This window comes from Protopterus annectens, chromosome 10.part0, assembly GCF_019279795.1.
Source record: "Protopterus annectens isolate FY-2018-M chromosome 10.part0, PAN1.0, whole genome shotgun sequence".
Classification (NCBI taxonomy): domain Eukaryota; kingdom Metazoa; phylum Chordata; order Ceratodontiformes; family Protopteridae; genus Protopterus; species Protopterus annectens.
The window spans coordinates 779,435,706-779,454,843 of record NC_056744.1 but is presented as its reverse complement, the minus strand read 5'-3'; the positions used below and the strand labels follow the sequence as shown (position 1 = coordinate 779,454,843).

At 36.0% G+C, this 19,138-nt stretch overlaps 1 protein-coding gene across 1 annotated transcript in view; it reads left to right on the top strand.

Moving 5' to 3' along the window:
• The window catches only part of IL12RB2 (interleukin 12 receptor subunit beta 2), a 581,203-nt gene extending 563,772 nt beyond the window's left edge, over window positions 1–17,431 (top strand). The window contains exon 16 of the mRNA XM_044085599.1: window positions 16,473–17,431. Coding sequence (XP_043941534.1) covers window positions 16,473–17,027 — 555 coding nt within the window. The 3' untranslated portion in view covers window positions 17,028–17,431. The remainder of the gene's footprint in view (window positions 1–16,472) is intronic.
• The last annotated feature ends 1,707 nt before the right edge of the window (window positions 17,432–19,138 follow it).

The following is a 19,138-nucleotide window of genomic DNA, read 5'->3' as shown; positions in this document are numbered from 1 at the left end:
AGCAGATACTTCTAAGGACAAATAAATTAAAGAACACTGAGGGCACAGGGTCAAAATGTACTTTTTTAGAATGGAAAGAAAATAGGCCAGGCTTTTATGTGAGTAAAACCAGAAAGATTTTTAAACCACGTTACGGAACATGTAGCTAAGACTAGGAATAAAAAGGTAAACAATGCCCTGTTTGAGAAATGCCTGCAGTTACAAAAAGAGGAAAATATTTTCAAAAACATGGATAATTTATTGATATACATCCTAAAAATTATGTATCAACCAGAACTGAATAAAACTTTGAAATAAATGTTAAAAGTGTTAAGGTTCTGGTTAAGGAATACAGGCAGGGATAAGAAAGGCTTTATTATAATGAAAATGTGACATCTAGTGGTGACAGGAAAATATGCATCAGAAAATATCACTGTGTTGGTCAAATGATACAGAATGCTTTAAAGAATTGTAATGTAATACTGTAAAGTACAGTTAAGTTAAATAAACATGTTTTAAACACTTCTTGTTCAGTGGAAATGCAGAATCAATCATGATGTCATTCTAAATACTACTTTTAAATGTGACTGAATAAAGAACTATAACTTTTTGATAAAGCTCTTTGTGAAATTGGCTAATTTCAGCATTTAATGACAAAAAGAAAAAGAAGATTAAGGATAAAGCTGTTGAGCCTTGTGGTTGTATGCACTGTAGCATAGCATGCAACTGTCTGCCTTGACCAAGCTTGCATTCTTGTATACTCTTTCAAAACTGTTATTAACCACAGAAAGCAGATTCAAGTGACAATGCATCAAAAGTGATAAAAGCAAAATTAAACTTCATGAATGCAAACTGTTTTCATTTAGAATGAAAAAATATACTTCTCTTTGGAGTTTATGGCATCAGAGTCATTCTCCCCATACACAACACACATACACACACACACGGATCATGTTTGCAGTGTATTAAGTACCTACTCAAATATAATCAATTTTGAGATATTTTACATTGCTACAGACACACACACACACACACACACACACACACACACTCCACTGACCCCACTACCATTACTGAGTGAAACAAATATTTTAAGTACAAAAATATATTTTACTTTAGTTCACATTAATCTTCTTGTGTTAGCACTTCTTTTGCTGTTATCCATTTAACTTTCTTGACATTTCACTCCTGTGTGTTTTCCCCCTTTTTATAAACTAACTGGATTCTATAAAGCTCATAAAAGTTACAAAGAATGTGAAACCATGATTAGAACATTTCAGACAGCATTCAATGACTTCAGCATTTGATTTACAATGTTATTGCTGTACAAAGTTTACAAATAATGTAGTTTGTTTGAGTTATAGTTGAGATAGACCATACTGTGTAGAATGAAACCAATGATTATCATATATAATTGTTACTCAAGCTTCAAAAAACAGCAATGTCATGACTTGTTGGAATAACTACGTACTGTCAGGGATAATAGTTACCAAAGTTACATACTTAAATTAAAGTAAGCTTCATAACACAATGCAATTCTTAAGAAATTTAAAATTGGGACTTCCAAGACTGTTGCACACTCATCAAAAGCTTTACAACAGCTCTCCCAGTGTGAAAACAGAAACTGAGAAACTGCAGCCAGAGATATTGTCATCTTGAGTAAAATTCAGTTACTGGCTAGTAAGTACTCACTGCCTGGATGCCAACAAAGAAGAACCTAAGAGAACATGAAAAAAAATCAACTAGAAAAGGTGAAGAGAAAACACTGACTGGAAAGAATCCTGCAACTGTTCAACAAAAAGCAGTACAAGCTCCAACTTTGGTGCAAGTTATGGCTTCCAGTAATCTAGAGGAAAAAAATATATCAAATGTGTTTATAGCTGATTGAAATAAATAAAACACTGAAGGAGCATTTCAACTCAAATAACAAAAGGCTGGAGAATATAGAAGAAGCTTTAACAAGGTATTCAAATGAGCTGATAAAACTGCAAAAATCAGAGGTCAAAATGAAAGGGCTGGCTGAGTATGAGACTGCTCAAGAAGAGATATTTCAAAAAAATGGTAGAATTAGAAGACAGAGCACACAGGGAGTGTGACATTTTCTGCTGTACCAGATATGAAGGCACAAATAAGCAACTGGACTGGTATTCCACAGCAGGGACTGTTAATTCAAAGGACACACCATGTGTATGCACCAAATATGGACATGAAAAAGCAGCCAATACCTTTATTAGTAAAGGTGCAAACCTACTTGAGAAAGAGTTGATCCAGACAAAACTGTGGCAAATGGGCAAAATATTAAAAGTTGGAGACAATAGAGTGTTTGTGGAAAATGATTATTCATTGTACACCAAGCAGAAGACAAATTTATTCCAGTAATCAAAGAAGGTTGAGAGGCAGGTGTGAGATTCAAGCTACTGTATCCTGCTGTCTTCAGAATATTTTTTTTACTGGAGGATCAAAATAATTTCTGATGCAAAACAGGCTAAGGAGGAAATGCAAAACAACAAAAACAAATCAGCCGTCGAGCAGAAGGAGACTCTACTTCTCATTCTTCTGACAATAAAGCACACAGAGAGACTTTGCCAGCGAAACCTTTTCCACTGTTCTGAAAGAAAATGCTTGAGAGACACAGAAAAGCACAGAAGAAGACCATAAAAAATTGGGAGCACAGTGGAATTGAGCCAGAATCTGGAGTTGTGAGGTGGAGATGAGTGAAAGATGACAAGCAACTTGGAAGTTGGTGAATAAATGTGAGACTGCAAAGCATCAATCACATTTGTAAAATACATCTGTATAAGAATAAGTGGAAAGAGAGGACTTTTGTTGATTTTGCTAAACCTGAGGAACTCACGTCATGTCATTAATGTTTGGAAGGACTCTGAGGGGAGGGGAAGAGGAAGGAAATAGGTAACTAAAAGTAAAATAATTTCTTTTTCACGATAGTATTTCTATGAAACTTTTGATACTAAAAATGATATATTTTATAGTGAAGTGTTTTTATTGCTCTTGTCCGTGATAACGTCACTAAAGTAAACAGTTGTCCTTTTCTCTCTTCCTCTTCTCTTTCTTTCTTCTTTTTTGGTATTATGAAATGTCAGCATCACAGTGAAAAATAATGAGAAAAGCGACAAACGCTTTTTTACATTTAAATGGCTGCAATCTTGGGTTGTTGAGGTGTGTGTGTGTGTGTGTGTGTGTGTGTGTGTGTGTGTGTGTGTGTGTGTGTGTGTGTGTGTGTGTGTGTGTGTGTGTGTGTGTGTGTAAAATTACACACATCATAATATATGTAGAAATTATATGTTTTCTCTTACTTTTATATAGTGAATGTCTGGATTAAGACTTTTGTCTTATTCTAATAAAAAATAAATTGAAACAAGTAACCATGCAAACACTGAATATAATGAAAAATTTTCCTTTAGAATTAAATGTTTCAGCTTTTCTTTCAGACTGCAAATGAGAAATACAATTTTCTTTTTCTCTTACTTTTCCATGGAAGCAAGCTGATAATAGGGCAATAAAAGTCAGCACACTGGTTTCTTCGAGGCTAAAAGTTAATAATTTCTGAAAGTATGCAACTAGTTTTCACATCTAGGGGAGGAGAAATAAAGATAAAATAGAACAGACACCAATTAGTGTGACAGTAGCATACATTTTATGGATAATCTCAATTTCAGGTTAACTAGGATCTGTGTTATCAGCTGTATATTTGGTACAAATATTCCTGTTAGGAGGGTTAAACTTCATTATTTGAGCATATACATAGTTATGTGGTGCTGCGGTACCGTTGTCGCCTCACAGTAAGACACTGTCCGGTTTGATTCTCAGCTAGAGCATCTTCTGCTTGGAGACATGCGTGAATGGGCATACCTTCGTTGAAGGTTGTGCATCAGGGCTGCAATTCGGCATGTAAAAATCTACTGCCAATCATTAGCGGACCGGAGTTCCGCTGTGGCGACCCCTAACCGGGAAACGCCGAAAGACACAACAACAACAACATAGTTATGTGTGTTTGTATAAGGTTCTGGAGGTGTTTTATTTATTTTTTGAGGGTTTTTATTAAAACAAAAAGTCTTGTAAAATGTGACGTAGGTTCCAATGTTGATAAGGAAAAAAAATGTATAAAGGATTAGCCTGCCAAACAGGGGGTGTATTGTAGCAGCTTTCAAAAAAGAAACTTTTCATGTTTGTGACTTCATCAATTTTATCTTTCATTGGCTGTATGGATCACATGATTTATGTGTAGTTTTTTTGTTTTTTAATTTGTGTGGTGGATCTACATTTTACATTTTCTGATTAAGTTCTGTTCTGATTAAAGTAGAACAAAAGCACTAAATTTTGTGTCCGGAGCCTTGCCTTGACATTGTGTTTTTATTTCAGTTTTTCATTAATGGGTGCATGCATCACAAAAGCTGAAATTAGACATTTATTTATTTATTTATCTATCTATCTATCTATCTATCTATCTATCTATCTATCTATCTATCGATATTTGTTAATCAGATGAGTCCAACTGAGTCAGGCGCCCATTTTCAGTGGAGACCATTCCTCTCAACTGTACAGAATTCCTAGGTATATCCCATTTTGGGGGGTCAAATAACAAGGTGCCACGAATTACCAAATGGCCCTTTTAAATCCCAAATTTTTTTTAAGTTTCATTTTTTTAACGCTGATGTCATATCTTGCTATGCCATCAAGGGGCACAGGAGTGTGTAATGACCTCAGCATCGTGAGTGTGTGAATGCCTTATGAAATGCTTATCACAGTAAGGCTTTTATAGAAATGATTTGCAATACTGAGTGTCCCCAGGTTGATAAGAAATCAGCTGACCGATGTTGTACTCCCTGTTCTTACAGCACAGAAAATTATTGCCAGTGCGTTTTCTGTTTTTATCACGGACAGTGTGTTAACTTTTGTCTTTTGCCCAATATATGAGCGATTGGGGAGAGGGAGTAAAGGCTCTTGAAGTGTGCATGTTGTGTCCGGGAAAATGGAGTGTAGGTGTAGCATATACATATAGCGAGGTCTCCGAGGTTTATTGTAGTCTCTCATACAGTAATTTCCCCATTGCAGGGATGCACTCATCACAAGATGTTTTTAGCAATATTTGTCAGACTTGAGCTGTATGTCAGTCAGTACGGAAATGGAAACAAACGACCTTCTGAAGAATGCCGGCCCATTACCAACAACAATACAAAATCTTTATTACACAAGTCCATTAAAAACCTCTTAAGCACTTTCGTTCATATATTTGAGGAAGTTCATTTGGATTATATGAAAGAACCACTTATTTGTTTTTTTTTTTTTTAATGGAGTTGTGTACTAAAGATTTCATACTGGTGTTGGTAACGGCATTCTTCAGCGATCATTTTTTGTTTTATTCGTTTTTCCATTTTATTAGTTTGTACAACAAGTATTTGTTTTTTAAGCATGCAGTGCTGTATTTTCTGTTGACTGCCAAATTGCCAGTTCCTCCCACATTAATGTTATATCTTTGGTTGTGAGACTGGTGTCAGGTCTGCCTGTCATTAAAATTAAATTTGGTTGACGTGTTAATAGTGACTAGCCACTATGAGCGGAAGTTAGTCAGTTAAGTTTTCTTATGTCTGCTAGGCCAGCCAAGCTCATTAGTGCAACAAAACAAGTTTAAAAAGTACAGTAGGAATGGCAGTGCTGTGCAGGCTGCAGCAAAGCAGCAGAATCTATCCGGTCCACCCAGCGTATGCACTCCCAGGAATCCCAACAGGACCCAGACCCACTGACCCAGGCCAAGATGAGGAAATATATGTTTTTTGGTGACTTGATCTCCTCTGGCTCCAGGTAAGTTAAAAAGAATAAAGGAAAACATACCTCGGAGTTGCAACTGTATAGATTTTTGCAGACTCATCATGTCCAGATTTTTGCCTCATTTTTTTGATCTGCAGATTGTTCCTCATAAAATTTTGATTTTCTGGCAATGCAAATTGTTGGCAATTTTGGCAAAGTATTCAGAACGGAGGGATTGCTGCACCTATGCATTTTTCTCCACTCTGGTTATGAAGGTAGACATTAGTGAAGATGGTTTAATTTAACAGCCTGGTCCTCAGAGATGTTTGTATACTGCTGAGCAGAGGACCAGAAAATATAGAAGGCAGTTGTTTAGCTATAGCCTTGTAGGAATCTGACAGGTTCATTTATGTTGGGGGGTAAGCTTGGAATTAATAAGTGCTCATATGGAACGGATGACTAGACCTTTTTTTTAACTTGAGAATGGTATAGTTATGGAGTCCCAAATACAGCAGAATTTTTAGTGCACTGGATATTGTTGACAAGACTGGCAGAATGGCTGTTTTTGGACTTCCTGAGGCAATCATCTTGACCTGCTATCTGGCAATCATCTTGTAGCTGCTATCTGTAAAACAGAGTGCGTTGACTAGTGCAAAGAAAGTTGCCTTGCTCAAGATAGCTGAGATGGCATAACATTTTCTGGGAATTTAAAGAGGGTTGTTAGCCTGGATAAATTAAAACATTAGACAGAAGAGGTGAAATGTCTTGTTCAGGTATGGAAATGCTTCTACAGTCAGATTTATGATGTTTTGTAAAAGTAGGGGACATAGATGTTGCATACATAGAGATTTTAAGTACAGATGGGCCATCTGTTCTAGAACAATTATGAGGATGAGATGAACAGTTTTTAATCATTTGTTTATTGTGGATAAGCACAGAAGAGCACTGAAATAAAGTGCCAGTATTATTCAGTGGGTGGGATATATAGAGGTTAGTTTGGGAGGTTTGTGATCACTGTAGTTTTATACTGGTCTAAGAAAAGTGTGTTGCCATGGATAGCTTTGACATTTGATTCTGTGGTGTTATTTGGCAGACAGAGGTAGAAGTCTTGATGTGGCTTTACTGGCATTAGTTGTTAGAAGTTTTAGTTCCTTCCACAGTAACTAAGGGAGTTTAGCATGCCAATAGTTTGGAACACTTTGCTTTGATTATGAATTTTGAGCAAGCATTTCTGTGGAAGACATGCTACCATTCTAAAACTGATTACTGAAGTTGATTACAGGCTTTGTAGTCATACAATGCTTAGTCGTCATACGATGAAGGCATCCATAGTGAAATCTAGACATTTATAGTTTAAAACCTTGCTGCTATTCTGTTTACAATGATGTTAAAAAACAATTTTTATCTAGCATGACTTGTATAAAAGGGATTTGAAATAGATTCTATGAACCAGAACTTAAAGCTGTTAAACAATATCACATTACTATAGCACACCTCAGGCTCAGGATAGTCATATTGTGGAAAAACTTTAAAATATAAGAAGCACTTGGAGTGATTTTGATATATTAAAATAGCTCAGAATGTAAAGATACACTGACAATTTTTTTGTTTTTACTTATTAAAATATGTAAATGCTGTGTCATCTGGCTCCATACAGCACTAATTATTTAACACACTATTGTAGTTATGCAGTCCTGCGTCTGTCATGTGGTCTTTTTCCACCACCCAGCCTTAAAAATAAATTTGAAGAAATTCTGTGGTAGAAAGAATACAGAGTAATTGCCTGAATGATTTCCAAACTTAATGTAGTAGTGCTTGACACTTTGACGTGAGATTTTCTGGGATTGGCTAGGAAGTTGTACACTTGACCATAATCTGGGACATTTACTGCTGTAGCTTAAGAACAATTTTATTATTCTTTACTGCATTTTTAGGAGTAAGTTGAAGCAGCAGATGATAACCTAATATGAGGGGCCATAGAATGAAATACATATATATTCCATACATTCTATTTAAGTATAGAAAGAGACTTTAAAGATGCATATTTTCAACACTGTACTGATAAACGTCTGAACAAATATATTAAATAAAATAATCAGACTGCATCTGTCATGACAGGCTACCAAGCTGGAGTGCAGAGAAATGTGTTGCATACATTTGTTACAGTTTTTAATGGTGTGGGGCTATATTTTGATTCTGTTCTTCAGTTTGCGTTTGAAAGTTGGTATCCTACAATTCCATTGGAGTGAGCGCGATTACACAATTATGTATGTAAATTTCATGTTAATCAGCGTGCACACATTTGTAACTATTTTTCATGGGCCTTTGTCCAGATTTTTGATGTTTCCAGATTGAGAGGTATGGTGGAGACCTGAGGAGAAGTGCTCCAAAAGTTATAACTTTACAAAAAGCTCTGAAAAAAAAGAAATAAATTTACAGAAGAGAATAGCTCCAAAAAGGTAACAATTTTACAAAAAGATAAAACAAACAGGTCCATAGAGAAAATTTGCCATAACAATACAGTTCCATATCATTGATGCAGACAGAATTTGTTACAAAGGAATACAGCAAATGAAGTACATTGCACAAAGAGACAAGGGTATTAACACAATGCTCAAGATAAAGGAAGACAATTGTAGTGTTAGTTGATTGAGAAAAGAAATGGAAGGAGAAAGGTCAATGATGAAAGTAAATTGCAAAATAAGCAGAAAAACAGATTGACGTCAAGTGGGAGTTTGACATGGGCAAGACCAGCTCTTTAGTAGATAATGTTTAAGTTCTTGTTTGAACTAGGGTTGCCACCTTTCATTGTGGCTAAAACTGGAGTAAAGCCACACTCCTCGTGTCACAAGTAACCCTGCCACCCCATCTCCCGCCCACACACCGCCCATTGTGTGACATGACAATGACATCACATGATGGGAAATGCCCTCTTTTTCCATTTCTGCTGCCTGCTTTAGGCTGATTTACAATGCTTTTCTGTAAAAAAGCATAGTAAATCAGCCAATTTACAAACTCCGATAGTCTGTTTCCTTTTTGAAACAGAATACCGGAGTTTGTACATTGTTTTCAGGACTACCGGAGAATCAATTTGATTTCTGGATAGTCAAAAAAAAGAACGGAGGGATGGCAACCCTAGTTTGAACAGGTACTTTTGAGGGATGCTTCTTACATTGAGTGGAAGTGAGTTCCAAGTATGAGCTACTGAGTACTTATAAAGGGACTTTCCAGTAGTTTTATTGGGTTTATATAAGTCAAGGAGGTATCTGTTGCTTATACAGAGGGGACAGTGGGGGTGATAGTAAGATACTAGATTAGAGATGGAGGGACAGGAAGAGGGATTATTCAAGATAGAGTGTTTGATATGAATTTGGGGAAGAAGTAGTTGTTTAGAGAATTCGGGCCATTGGAGTGTCCTAAGGGCGAGGCAGTGATGGGATTTGTAAGGGAGATTGGAGGTAAATCTGGCTATTTTGTTATATGTTTGTTCAAGTTTGGAGAGAAGTGATGCTTGAACATTAGTAAGGGCAGGGGCAGCATATAAAAGACAGGGTAAAAGGAGTGATTGAGCTTGGGAGGGTTTGGAGGAGGGTATAAGAAATTTTTGGTTGCAATAGAGAAAACCAAGTTTTTGGTGTTTTTTTATACATTGTTGAATATGTATATTGAATTGTAGCTCATTATCAATGATAACCTGAAATAGTTTGGTATGGGGTTCAGGTTTAATAACAGTGTTGTTAAGGGAAGTGATGGGGAAGAAGGGTTTGTGATGTGCTAGTGTTTTAGGGAAGAATAGAAGGAGTTTAGATTTTTGGGGATTAATTACTAGTTGATTATCAGAAAGCCAGGTTTTAACTGAGGAGAAGGTGCATTGAGTGACAGATAAGACTTCAAAAATGCTATGGACAGTAGTAATAAGAGTGGGGTCATTGGCATATTGTAGAAGTGTTGTGAGGTTACTAACAGAGTGAAGTTTATTGGTGAAGATATTAAACAGGAGGGGGCCCAAGTTAGATCTTTGGAGTATGCCGTTGTTGACAGGGAAGAAGGGTGAGTAGACAGTTTTCCAGCAAATGGATTGTTGTCTGAAGGATAGGTAGCTAGAAAACCAGTTTAAAGAGGAGGGAGAGAGATGGAGGTCAGAAAGTTTAGACAGAAGTTTGGAATGAGAGACTGTGTCGAAGGTCTTAGAGAGATTGAGGAATAGACAGGAGACAAGTAAGTTATTATCACGGGCCTCAGTTTGGGTGAAAGAGAGTAGTGCAGTGGATGTACTGTGATGGGAATTAGAAGGTTATTGTCAAGAATGTGATTGAGTAACTGAGTATGGACACACTTTTCCAAGATTTTAGATAGGGGGACAGAATGGCAATGAGTCTGTAGTTAGAAGGTTTGGTTGAGTTTCCACCTTTATGAAGTGGGATTGTGTAAAATGATTTTCATATATCTGGGACAAGGACTTCAGAAATGGAACAACTGATAAGTATAGAGACATGGTAGACAATAGACTGCAGCAACATTAAGGAAATAAGGTAGAAGTTGATCAGTGGAAAGGGATCAAGGCTTGAGTTTATTTAGGAGAGCTTTAATGATGGTAGCAGGAACGGGTTGGAGAGAAAAAGTATTGAGAGGGCTTTTGTTGTGGAGTGGTGGAAGAGATGAGGCAGTAATACTGGTTTCTGTAAGTTTTTGGATAGTTTCAATGAAATAGTTATTAAGAAGAGTAGCAGTTTCAGTAGCTGTATTGTTTGGGAAGGGGTTGGGAGTACAAGGGTTACCAGGGTAGACCAGATTATTGATGGTAGGCCAGAATTTCTTTGGATTTTTGTGTGGGTTAGATTGACTAGAGCAGAAAAAATATTTCTTATCTTTGCTGACTAGTTTTTTAGAAATATTTCTGAGCTCTTTGTATCTTTGTAGTAGGAGAGGGGATTTGTTTTTAACCGCGGCTTTCCAGGCACAATCTCTTTTCTGCATAGTGGAGCAGGTCTGTTTTGTAAGCCAGGGGGCAATGTTACATTTTATTGATTTTTCTAGTTGGTGACATAGAGTTGAGTATATCAAGAAAAATCTTACTGAAGGATGTTACAGCTTCACCATTTAATGCTAGGTAGTTTGGAGTTAAATGTGTCTGGATCAAAGTGAGTAAGACTGAGACAATCTCAGTGGTCTTTGGGTGGATGTTGGGTAAATCTATGAGGGGAGTGGTCACATAAAGAGTTGGATAGTATGCCAGGGTTATGATAATGGTCTGGATCTGAGTAAGGATCCAGTCAAGATAGGTCCAGAAGTGGAGCTTTTGTTAGTTCAGGTAGGGGTGGAAATGAGTTGGTGAAAGCCATAAAGATTGAAGCTGTGACTAGGAGATGAGGTAGTAAGTATAGACCAGTCTGAGTTAACATCCTCAAATATAATAGTTTCATATGGAACACTGAGAGTGAGTCAGGAGAAAAAGTTCTCTAGTATAGGAATATTATCCAGAGGAGGTATATAAATAGAGGTTATGGCAAATTTTTGTGAGAGTTAAGGTGACAGTTTGCGATAAGAATTTCTGCTGGAGCAAAGCCAAGGACAGTAATCAAGAGTGGAGAGAGATTAAGGTGTTCGGAGTAGAGGATAACGACCCTGCCACCCCTCTTATTGATCCTGTCAGAGCGAAAGATGTTGTAGCCTGGAGGTAGAATTTCTGCATTAGAAATATGAGGTTTTAGCCAGGTTTCTGACAGAGCTAAGATATGAGGGAGAAGTGTTAGTAATCCATGGTGAAGTTCAGTTATTTTATTTACAATGCTTTGGATATTTATAGAGAAGATATTTAAAGATTTGGGAGGGGGGGGTGAGGATATGGGGAGGTAGCCGGGGAGGAGAGGTAGGAGGTTTGATTTTGTGAGAGGTAGTGGCAGGTGGTCCAGGGTTGGGATGAATGTCACTGTCTAAGAGAAGTGTGTCAAAGAAAGTAAGAAAATATGTGAAGAGATTCTTAGTAGTAGGATATCTAGATTTCAGAGTGGTGGATAGGGGTGAATTAAGAAGTCAGTGGGTGAGATAGAAAAGAGAAAAGAGATTAGTTGAGGGTGAGAGATAGTGTGGGAATTATTATAGAAGGGTAGAGTGGGTGAAGGTGATTGATAGTTAAGAGATGTATTGTAAGAGGTTGTCAGTGAGAGGAATAAGAGATAGGTGGTGGAAAGATAAAGAGGCAAAATATTGTGAGATGAGTACAGGGTGAATAACAAAACAGAAAGAGGAGTGCAGGGGTGGAAGACAGAGGTATTGAGAAGAGAGGTGGGTCTATGTGGAAGTGTTGATAGCGGGGTGGGGTAAAGGAAGGGGAAGCGGTAGGTAATGAGACAAGACAGGAGGACAGTAAGGTGGGAGAGGAAACACGAGAGAGGAGTTGTTAATTGGAAGGAATGGGTGATTGGGTAGAGGGGAGAGGGTGTTGGATAGAGTGTATAAATGTAAGTGGGGGGTGGGAATGGGGGTAGGGGAGTGGAGTGAGCCCAAGCATAGCGAAGGTAAATGGAGTGGGCTAAGCACTGCACTGCTCATGGGTTTCTCTTAAAAAAACACCATATATGATTGGTGGAAATAACATCTTACCAAACTGGTAACACTTTCCATATTATCCTGGAATATGAATTGTCTCACAGGTATAGACAAAAAGGAAAGAATACTTAATTTCATTAAGAAATGCAGAGTGCAAAAGAAATGTTACAGGAGACACATTTGCAAAGAAATGAGCATGTGAATTTGATAGAGAAAGGACTTCACAATGGATATTCTGCAGAATATCAAGGACAAAGGAAAAGAAGAGTACCTATATTAATTTCTGGAGGAACTTGAGTAGTGCTAGAAGAAAAAAAATATAGTGACAGATTTGTAGTAGTAAGGGGCTACTGGCAAGGGTTGAGGATTACACTGGCATATATTTATATTCCGCCTAAAACTGCTATTTGGAAAATTGGGAGAAATAATTGGATTTCAGCAGGGAATAATTCTTACAGGTGATACAACTGGAATTTGATTTGCAACAATTAGGATGTGTCTAGTGGGGGGCTAGAAGGGTAAATATAGCAAAAGATGGTAGAATTCTGAAGACATTTTGAAAATATTTCATATGAAAGATAGTCAGTAGCAAAAACTCAAAGAGAATTTATATATTATTACCCAAGGTGCAATAACTGGTTAGACTTGATAGAAATTATATTTATAAGTTAATTAAGAACTTTGATACACATCCAATAATTATTTTAGATCATGCGCCAATAATTACTAAGACAAAAGTGCAGGGTAATGAGGTAAAGATGAGACTTGCACTTACCCATCTACCTGTTAAAGAGAGAAAAATGTAAGTAATGGGTAGTGGAAATTATCCAGGAGTTATTAGTGAAGATAGAAAGTACAGCAGACGTTATAGCTAGTGAATAGGATAAAATGAAAGTGGAGTTTAAAAACAGGATAGAAATAAAAGAAAAAATCTGGTTAAGAAGTAATAAGAATTATTTGGAGTAGTTGACAGAGGTTAAAGTATTACAAAATGTGGGACTCTCACATAACAAGAAGAGGCACAATTACTGAGTGCTAAAGGGAAATACATTTATATAAAAGTAATCAAAATGTATTAACAAGTTCATGTTTACCAACATTATACTTCACACATATTACTACATAAACTTTTGGGGCAATTACTTGGGCAATAAAAAGTAGAAAGAGTAGTTGCCAAACTTAGGGAGCCTTTAACAAGAAAAATAACATAACCAGAGATCCTGTGGAAGTGTTAGAGATCTATTTTGGAAATTTTATGAACATTTGTATAAAGCATAGAAGTGGGGGAATCAAAGAAAAAAATAAAAAGCGAAATATTTACAGAAGACTTAAATGTGCCCAGGTTATAGGTAGATGAGGCTCAAGAAATAACAGTTAAGATATGAGGAAATGAGATAAAAATGGTGATGTATAACCAGTCTATAGGAAATTCTCCAGGAATAGATGGCATTCTCATGGAAGTTTGGAGGTTAGGAGGGAAGAAAGTGATAAAGATATGGAAGGTTTTGTTTAACAGTATTTTAAAAGGAGGGGATGCACCAACATCCTGAAAAAAAAAGATGTGGTGGCTGTAATACCCAAAGCCAGTAAAGACCCATCTGATACAGCTTCACATAGGCCCATTTCAATTTTAAACCATGATTATAAAGTGTTTATGTCTATAATGGCTAAACGAATGACACAGGTGATGCCAAAATTGATAGATATGGATCAATGTGGTTCTGTGAACAGGAAGAAACATTTGACTACAATAATAGAACAATGATGATCCAGAGGGAAGCAGAATGTAAGCAAATACTGCTGTTATCAGTGGATCTTGATGCTGAAAAAAACATTCAACAAAGTAAGATAGGATTTTATGAATAGGGCAATGGAAGCAATTGCAATAACAAGGTTAATTAGAAGTATATATGAGGGACTGGAAGAAAAAAATCAAAGTAGGAGGGTTATTCTCTAAAAAGTTGTGTCTGAACAGAGAAACCAAGCAGGGGTGTCCTCTTTCCCCTTCATTATTTTCTTTATAATTAGAACCACTGGCAATTAAAATAAGAGACTCAGAAATTCAAGGATATAAGTGGTATGGTGTTCAAGAAAAGTTGGCTTTATTTGCAGATGACATTATTTTGTAACTGATGGAACCAGAAAAGGACATCTCTCTGTTTTTGAATATTCTGAGACAGTTCTGTTGTTTTTTGGGATATAAAATTAATGAAGATAAAACAAAGGTTATAGCTGGCATGAACTGGTCCAGCAATGCCCATGGGGACATGATAAAATGAAGTATTTGGGAGTATGGATTGAAAAGGATTTGGTTGTGGCAGCAAAGGATATATGAGAAAAGACTGAACAAAAGTTAATACAAAAGCTCATAAACTACAAGTTCTTACCTATGGCTATGGATAGCAAAATACAATATTAAAAATAGTTTAGTCCTTTTAGGTTTATGCACAGGTCGGGCATATTTTTATCAAGCAGAGAAGTTCTGGACAGTAATTAATAAAGAGTTGAAGGATTTTGTATGGGAGGGGTAGAGGGCAAGAGTCAAGTGGGATAAAGTTGATCCTCCCATCAGAATGAGAACAAGGAAGTTTAGGATTACCTGATTTGCAGGGTATTTTAGATCTACACAGTTATTATACATAACACAAGCAGAAAGCTACAACTCAAGGTAGAAAGGGATGATGATGAAGTGGGGGAGTAGTTCAAGAAATAAGGAAAGAACAGGATTTTGGAAGCAGATCCTTAAGTAGAAAAACAACAGTCATACAGAATATTATATTAATAAAGTAGCAGAAAGTATACTAAGAACTAAGCCTACATGGGAATGGAGGAAGGAGATCCTGCTGATAGTGATGACTGCAATTATGGGTACAGAGAATAAACAAGAAGGGACTGGAATTTACTACAGGAACGTGGCAAATTAACCAAGGTACTGGGAACAAATAATTAGAGATGGAAAGGTAATAGAATGAGAAGAGGCCAAGAAGACATTTGTATTGCCTTCCCTATCAGGGATTGATATCTAGTATAAACAAAGAGAAAGGACTAGAGGAATCCTAAATGAAAGACATGCACTAGTTGAATTTTTAATTGAATCGAGAACAGAAGCTGCAGGTTAAAAAGGGATAATGAGTAAGACATATAAAATATTGTATGATAACTGTAGGAATCGATCAGAAGAGGTCAGAAAATATTGGGAAGAGAGAGATTAGATATGCAATTCACAAAGAAACAATGGAAGGACATATGTTAGATATGCAGCAAAGTCTAGAAGCTTTAGGATTTTTGCCTGGAAGTGTTTGAATAGATACTTCTATACCTCAAGCAGACTCCAAAGATTTTTCCTCAGATAGATAGCAAGTGTGGAGGTGTGATATGGAAGAAAGATATAACTGAAAACAAAAGTTTTGGGAGTGTAATGAGTTGGCAGACTTTAAAAACTCCCTACAGAGTACTCTTTCAGGAACACTGGGACAACAAATGAGTGTAACTAAGGAAATTATTTTTTGAGCTGGGATACAGGATCTGAGTTGTCTAGACATAGTAAGGCCTTCTTACGTTTCGTTCTGGTGGCTGCCAAAAAATCAATTACTAGAAAATGGAAACAAAATCTAAAATCTAAGTAGAGATAAAATAATAGGAAGTGGGATCTTTAGAAAAGGAAATGAGTAAATTACATATAAAAATATATATGAAAATGGAAATTGTGGGAACAATACGTGCAGAAAAAAAAAACGTTTTGGAGAAGGAATGAGGTTTAAGAGAAGGCAGGAACTGAATAATTTATATAATGTTGCCTAGATTAAAGGATCTATAATAGAATAGGTGATGTATAATGTTTGAATGTGAACTTGTTAATATGGTTTAATTACTTTTATATAAATGTTCATTTGCCTATGTCACAAGTGATAATTCAATAAAGGTGTTTAAAAATTTAAAAATGGTTTGCCTTTACAGCAAAGTAAAGTAAAACAAATGGGTATGTTTATTTTTTCTTTTGCTAATTATATTACAGTAGTGTTAAGTAACAAATGATTCTTTCATGACTTGTCTAGCACCTGATATTGCTTCTTGTTTTAAAAGGGTGCTATTGCTTCTTGTTTTAAAAGGAAAAAAGAATAAAGGCAGTTGGAGACATTAAGTAGTACTTCTAAAGTACATTTTTTTTCTTTTGACAGCATGAAATGAGGTTGATATATAGTGCATTTCCAAGTGATTCCCTGTCTAGTAATGACGAACCTGAGACTATGGAAGTAGAAGAAATAAGCGCTGATGAAGGCTTTTTTGCTTGCAATGATACAGAAGAGACAATCGTTTTTGATCATGAACCAAACAGTGACAAGACAGACTTTCAAGAAGGTGAAGTAATATATTGGCAGAAAGCAGCCAGGGCAGAAAATCAGCTAGATTCTACAAACAGTGCAATGGCAGAACAAATTATTTCATATAAACACCAGATGCCGTATACTTATAAATCTATAATGTCAGAGGAAATGGCTCCAGATCAAACTGCTATGAATATAGGAATTGCCATGGAATCCATGAATATAACAGTTGATTATCTACCTTCAAACTTGTTGCCTGCAATAGACAGTGCTGAGGAAGACTACCAGCCTACATATGACTCATTGCCTGGTTTCTCTATAAGTGCTTTTCCAGATCCAATGAGCCCTTGTAAAGGAACTCTTACTTTAGATGCTGTAAAAATTGATTTCAGCTCTTTCCTGGAATAGTACTCCATTAAGGCTATGCCGGCCCTTTTGCTTTATAGACTGTATGCCAAACTCTTTTAAAAATCCTTACTGCAGGGATGTATTTATTTATTTTATTGCCTGGCTAATAAAACTGATCCACAATGGATTTACATTCATGATGTCTGTGGTTACAAGAAAGATACAAGAAACAGAACTACTAAAGGACACATAAGATCAAAGACGCATTATTATTACATAAAAATATGCACAAATGGTGTGCAATGAATAGTAATATGTGAGCACATATAGATAATGGCATTATATGATTTTATGTAGTGTACAAAATATGAAGACATAATTAAATGACAAGGACAAAAAGGTCTAGATTAGTGCAAAATTAAAATAGTTGCTATTATATGAACACTCCCAATCAAAAAATAGAGGCTCTCTCTCTCTCTGTATATATATATATACATATATATATATATATATATATATATATATATATATATATATATATATATATAAAATTCTTTCTTAGCACATACTCCCTCAGCCAAAATTGGCCTTCAAAGTCTTTATTATTCAAAATGTCAACCCTTAAAGTTGACAATAGCAACAACTACAAACAACCAGTCAGTGTAACTGATTCTGTGTAACAAATAAATAAATAATTTGTAATTTCAAATAACTATAGTAGTGTGCCCTTGTTTTATATGATTGATTAGAACATGAGAAATCCACAATGTAGACATAGTGTCTCCATGGTGAATGGTCCCTTGGAAAGGATTGGTGTGCTAATAGACTGGGAAATATAAGTTAAGCGTTTACTCATACCTCTCAACCTGTTAGTGCAAGAGATCTGGACAAAGCCCAACAAAATGGGGGGACAAAGGCCCCAAAATAGAGACATATTTTAAATATTACTCTTATAAACTCAGAAAGTTGCTAGAGTAACAGAATTTGTTTTAACATACATTTTCTGAAGGATTTGAAGTCAGAAACTCAAACATATGTCATTATTTAGTGACTTCAATCCTCAAATCATCCCAGTGATTTGCCAGAAAACCAAAAACATGAGCAATATCTGGACATTCTGCGAAAATCTGGACAGTTGAGAGGTATGCTGCCATCATCTTTAAGGGACTGGAGTAATTTGCTGCTCATCAGTAAGAACCTCAAATGGGAAAAATCTGTATTTTTATCATGTTAGATCTAAAGACCTTGCATACATCTATATAAAACATTTAGGAATTACAGGCTTTTTCCCTTTTTTATTTTTTTGTGAAGCTATTACTTCTAAGCATATGTTATATTTATTGGGGTCTAAGAGTATTTTTTTCTACTTTATTTGTAGATATTCTCTTCAAGGAAAAAAGCACACAATGGGAGGGGAGATTTACGCTCAGTTTTGTAAGTCTGGCTAAACATTTTTTGAGTTGTGGTTTATGTACCATGATACCTATTTCACAGAGTAGGTAGAGCTATATAGGTGGTTTATCAGTGATTATTATTTTTTTTACATATTATGGTGATCTGAGAGAATTTTGTGTGTTTTTGTATAGACTAAGACTATAGAATCATGATATGGATATTTATTTTACAAAAACTATGCATATCAACAGAATTCCACTTCTGGTATAATGTTTATATCAAGGATGTTACGGTCCACTTTCTATAGAAAGGACACTGCTGGCAGCATCTTTCTGGCATCTATCACTGCTCACTCTAAACATTTAAAAACATCTCTCATTTGTGGGGAATAGCTGAAGGCCAGATTTGTTTGAATATTTAATTCTTTAAAGCACACGATAAAATGTGCTACATTGAGTAATGACTGGAGACAGTATATAATAAGGCAGCTGAAAGAAAGAGACATCTTTCCTAAGAGATAATCCTTTAAGGTGGAAGGGGGACATTTCTATCCAATTAAAGATGTATATATATATTTTTTTACAATTTTCTGACCTAACAATAGATGGTCTCTATTGCTAAAGATCATTGGTCAGTATTGTTTAGAGATAGTGTCCAGATAGGGACTATCAGCTTACAATTAAAGGTTTCCTTTACTAATATAGGGAATGTACAGGATTGTTTATTGCACTCTGGAACAGTTGGTTCCAGGGAGATCCTTTGGGGCACTCTGAATC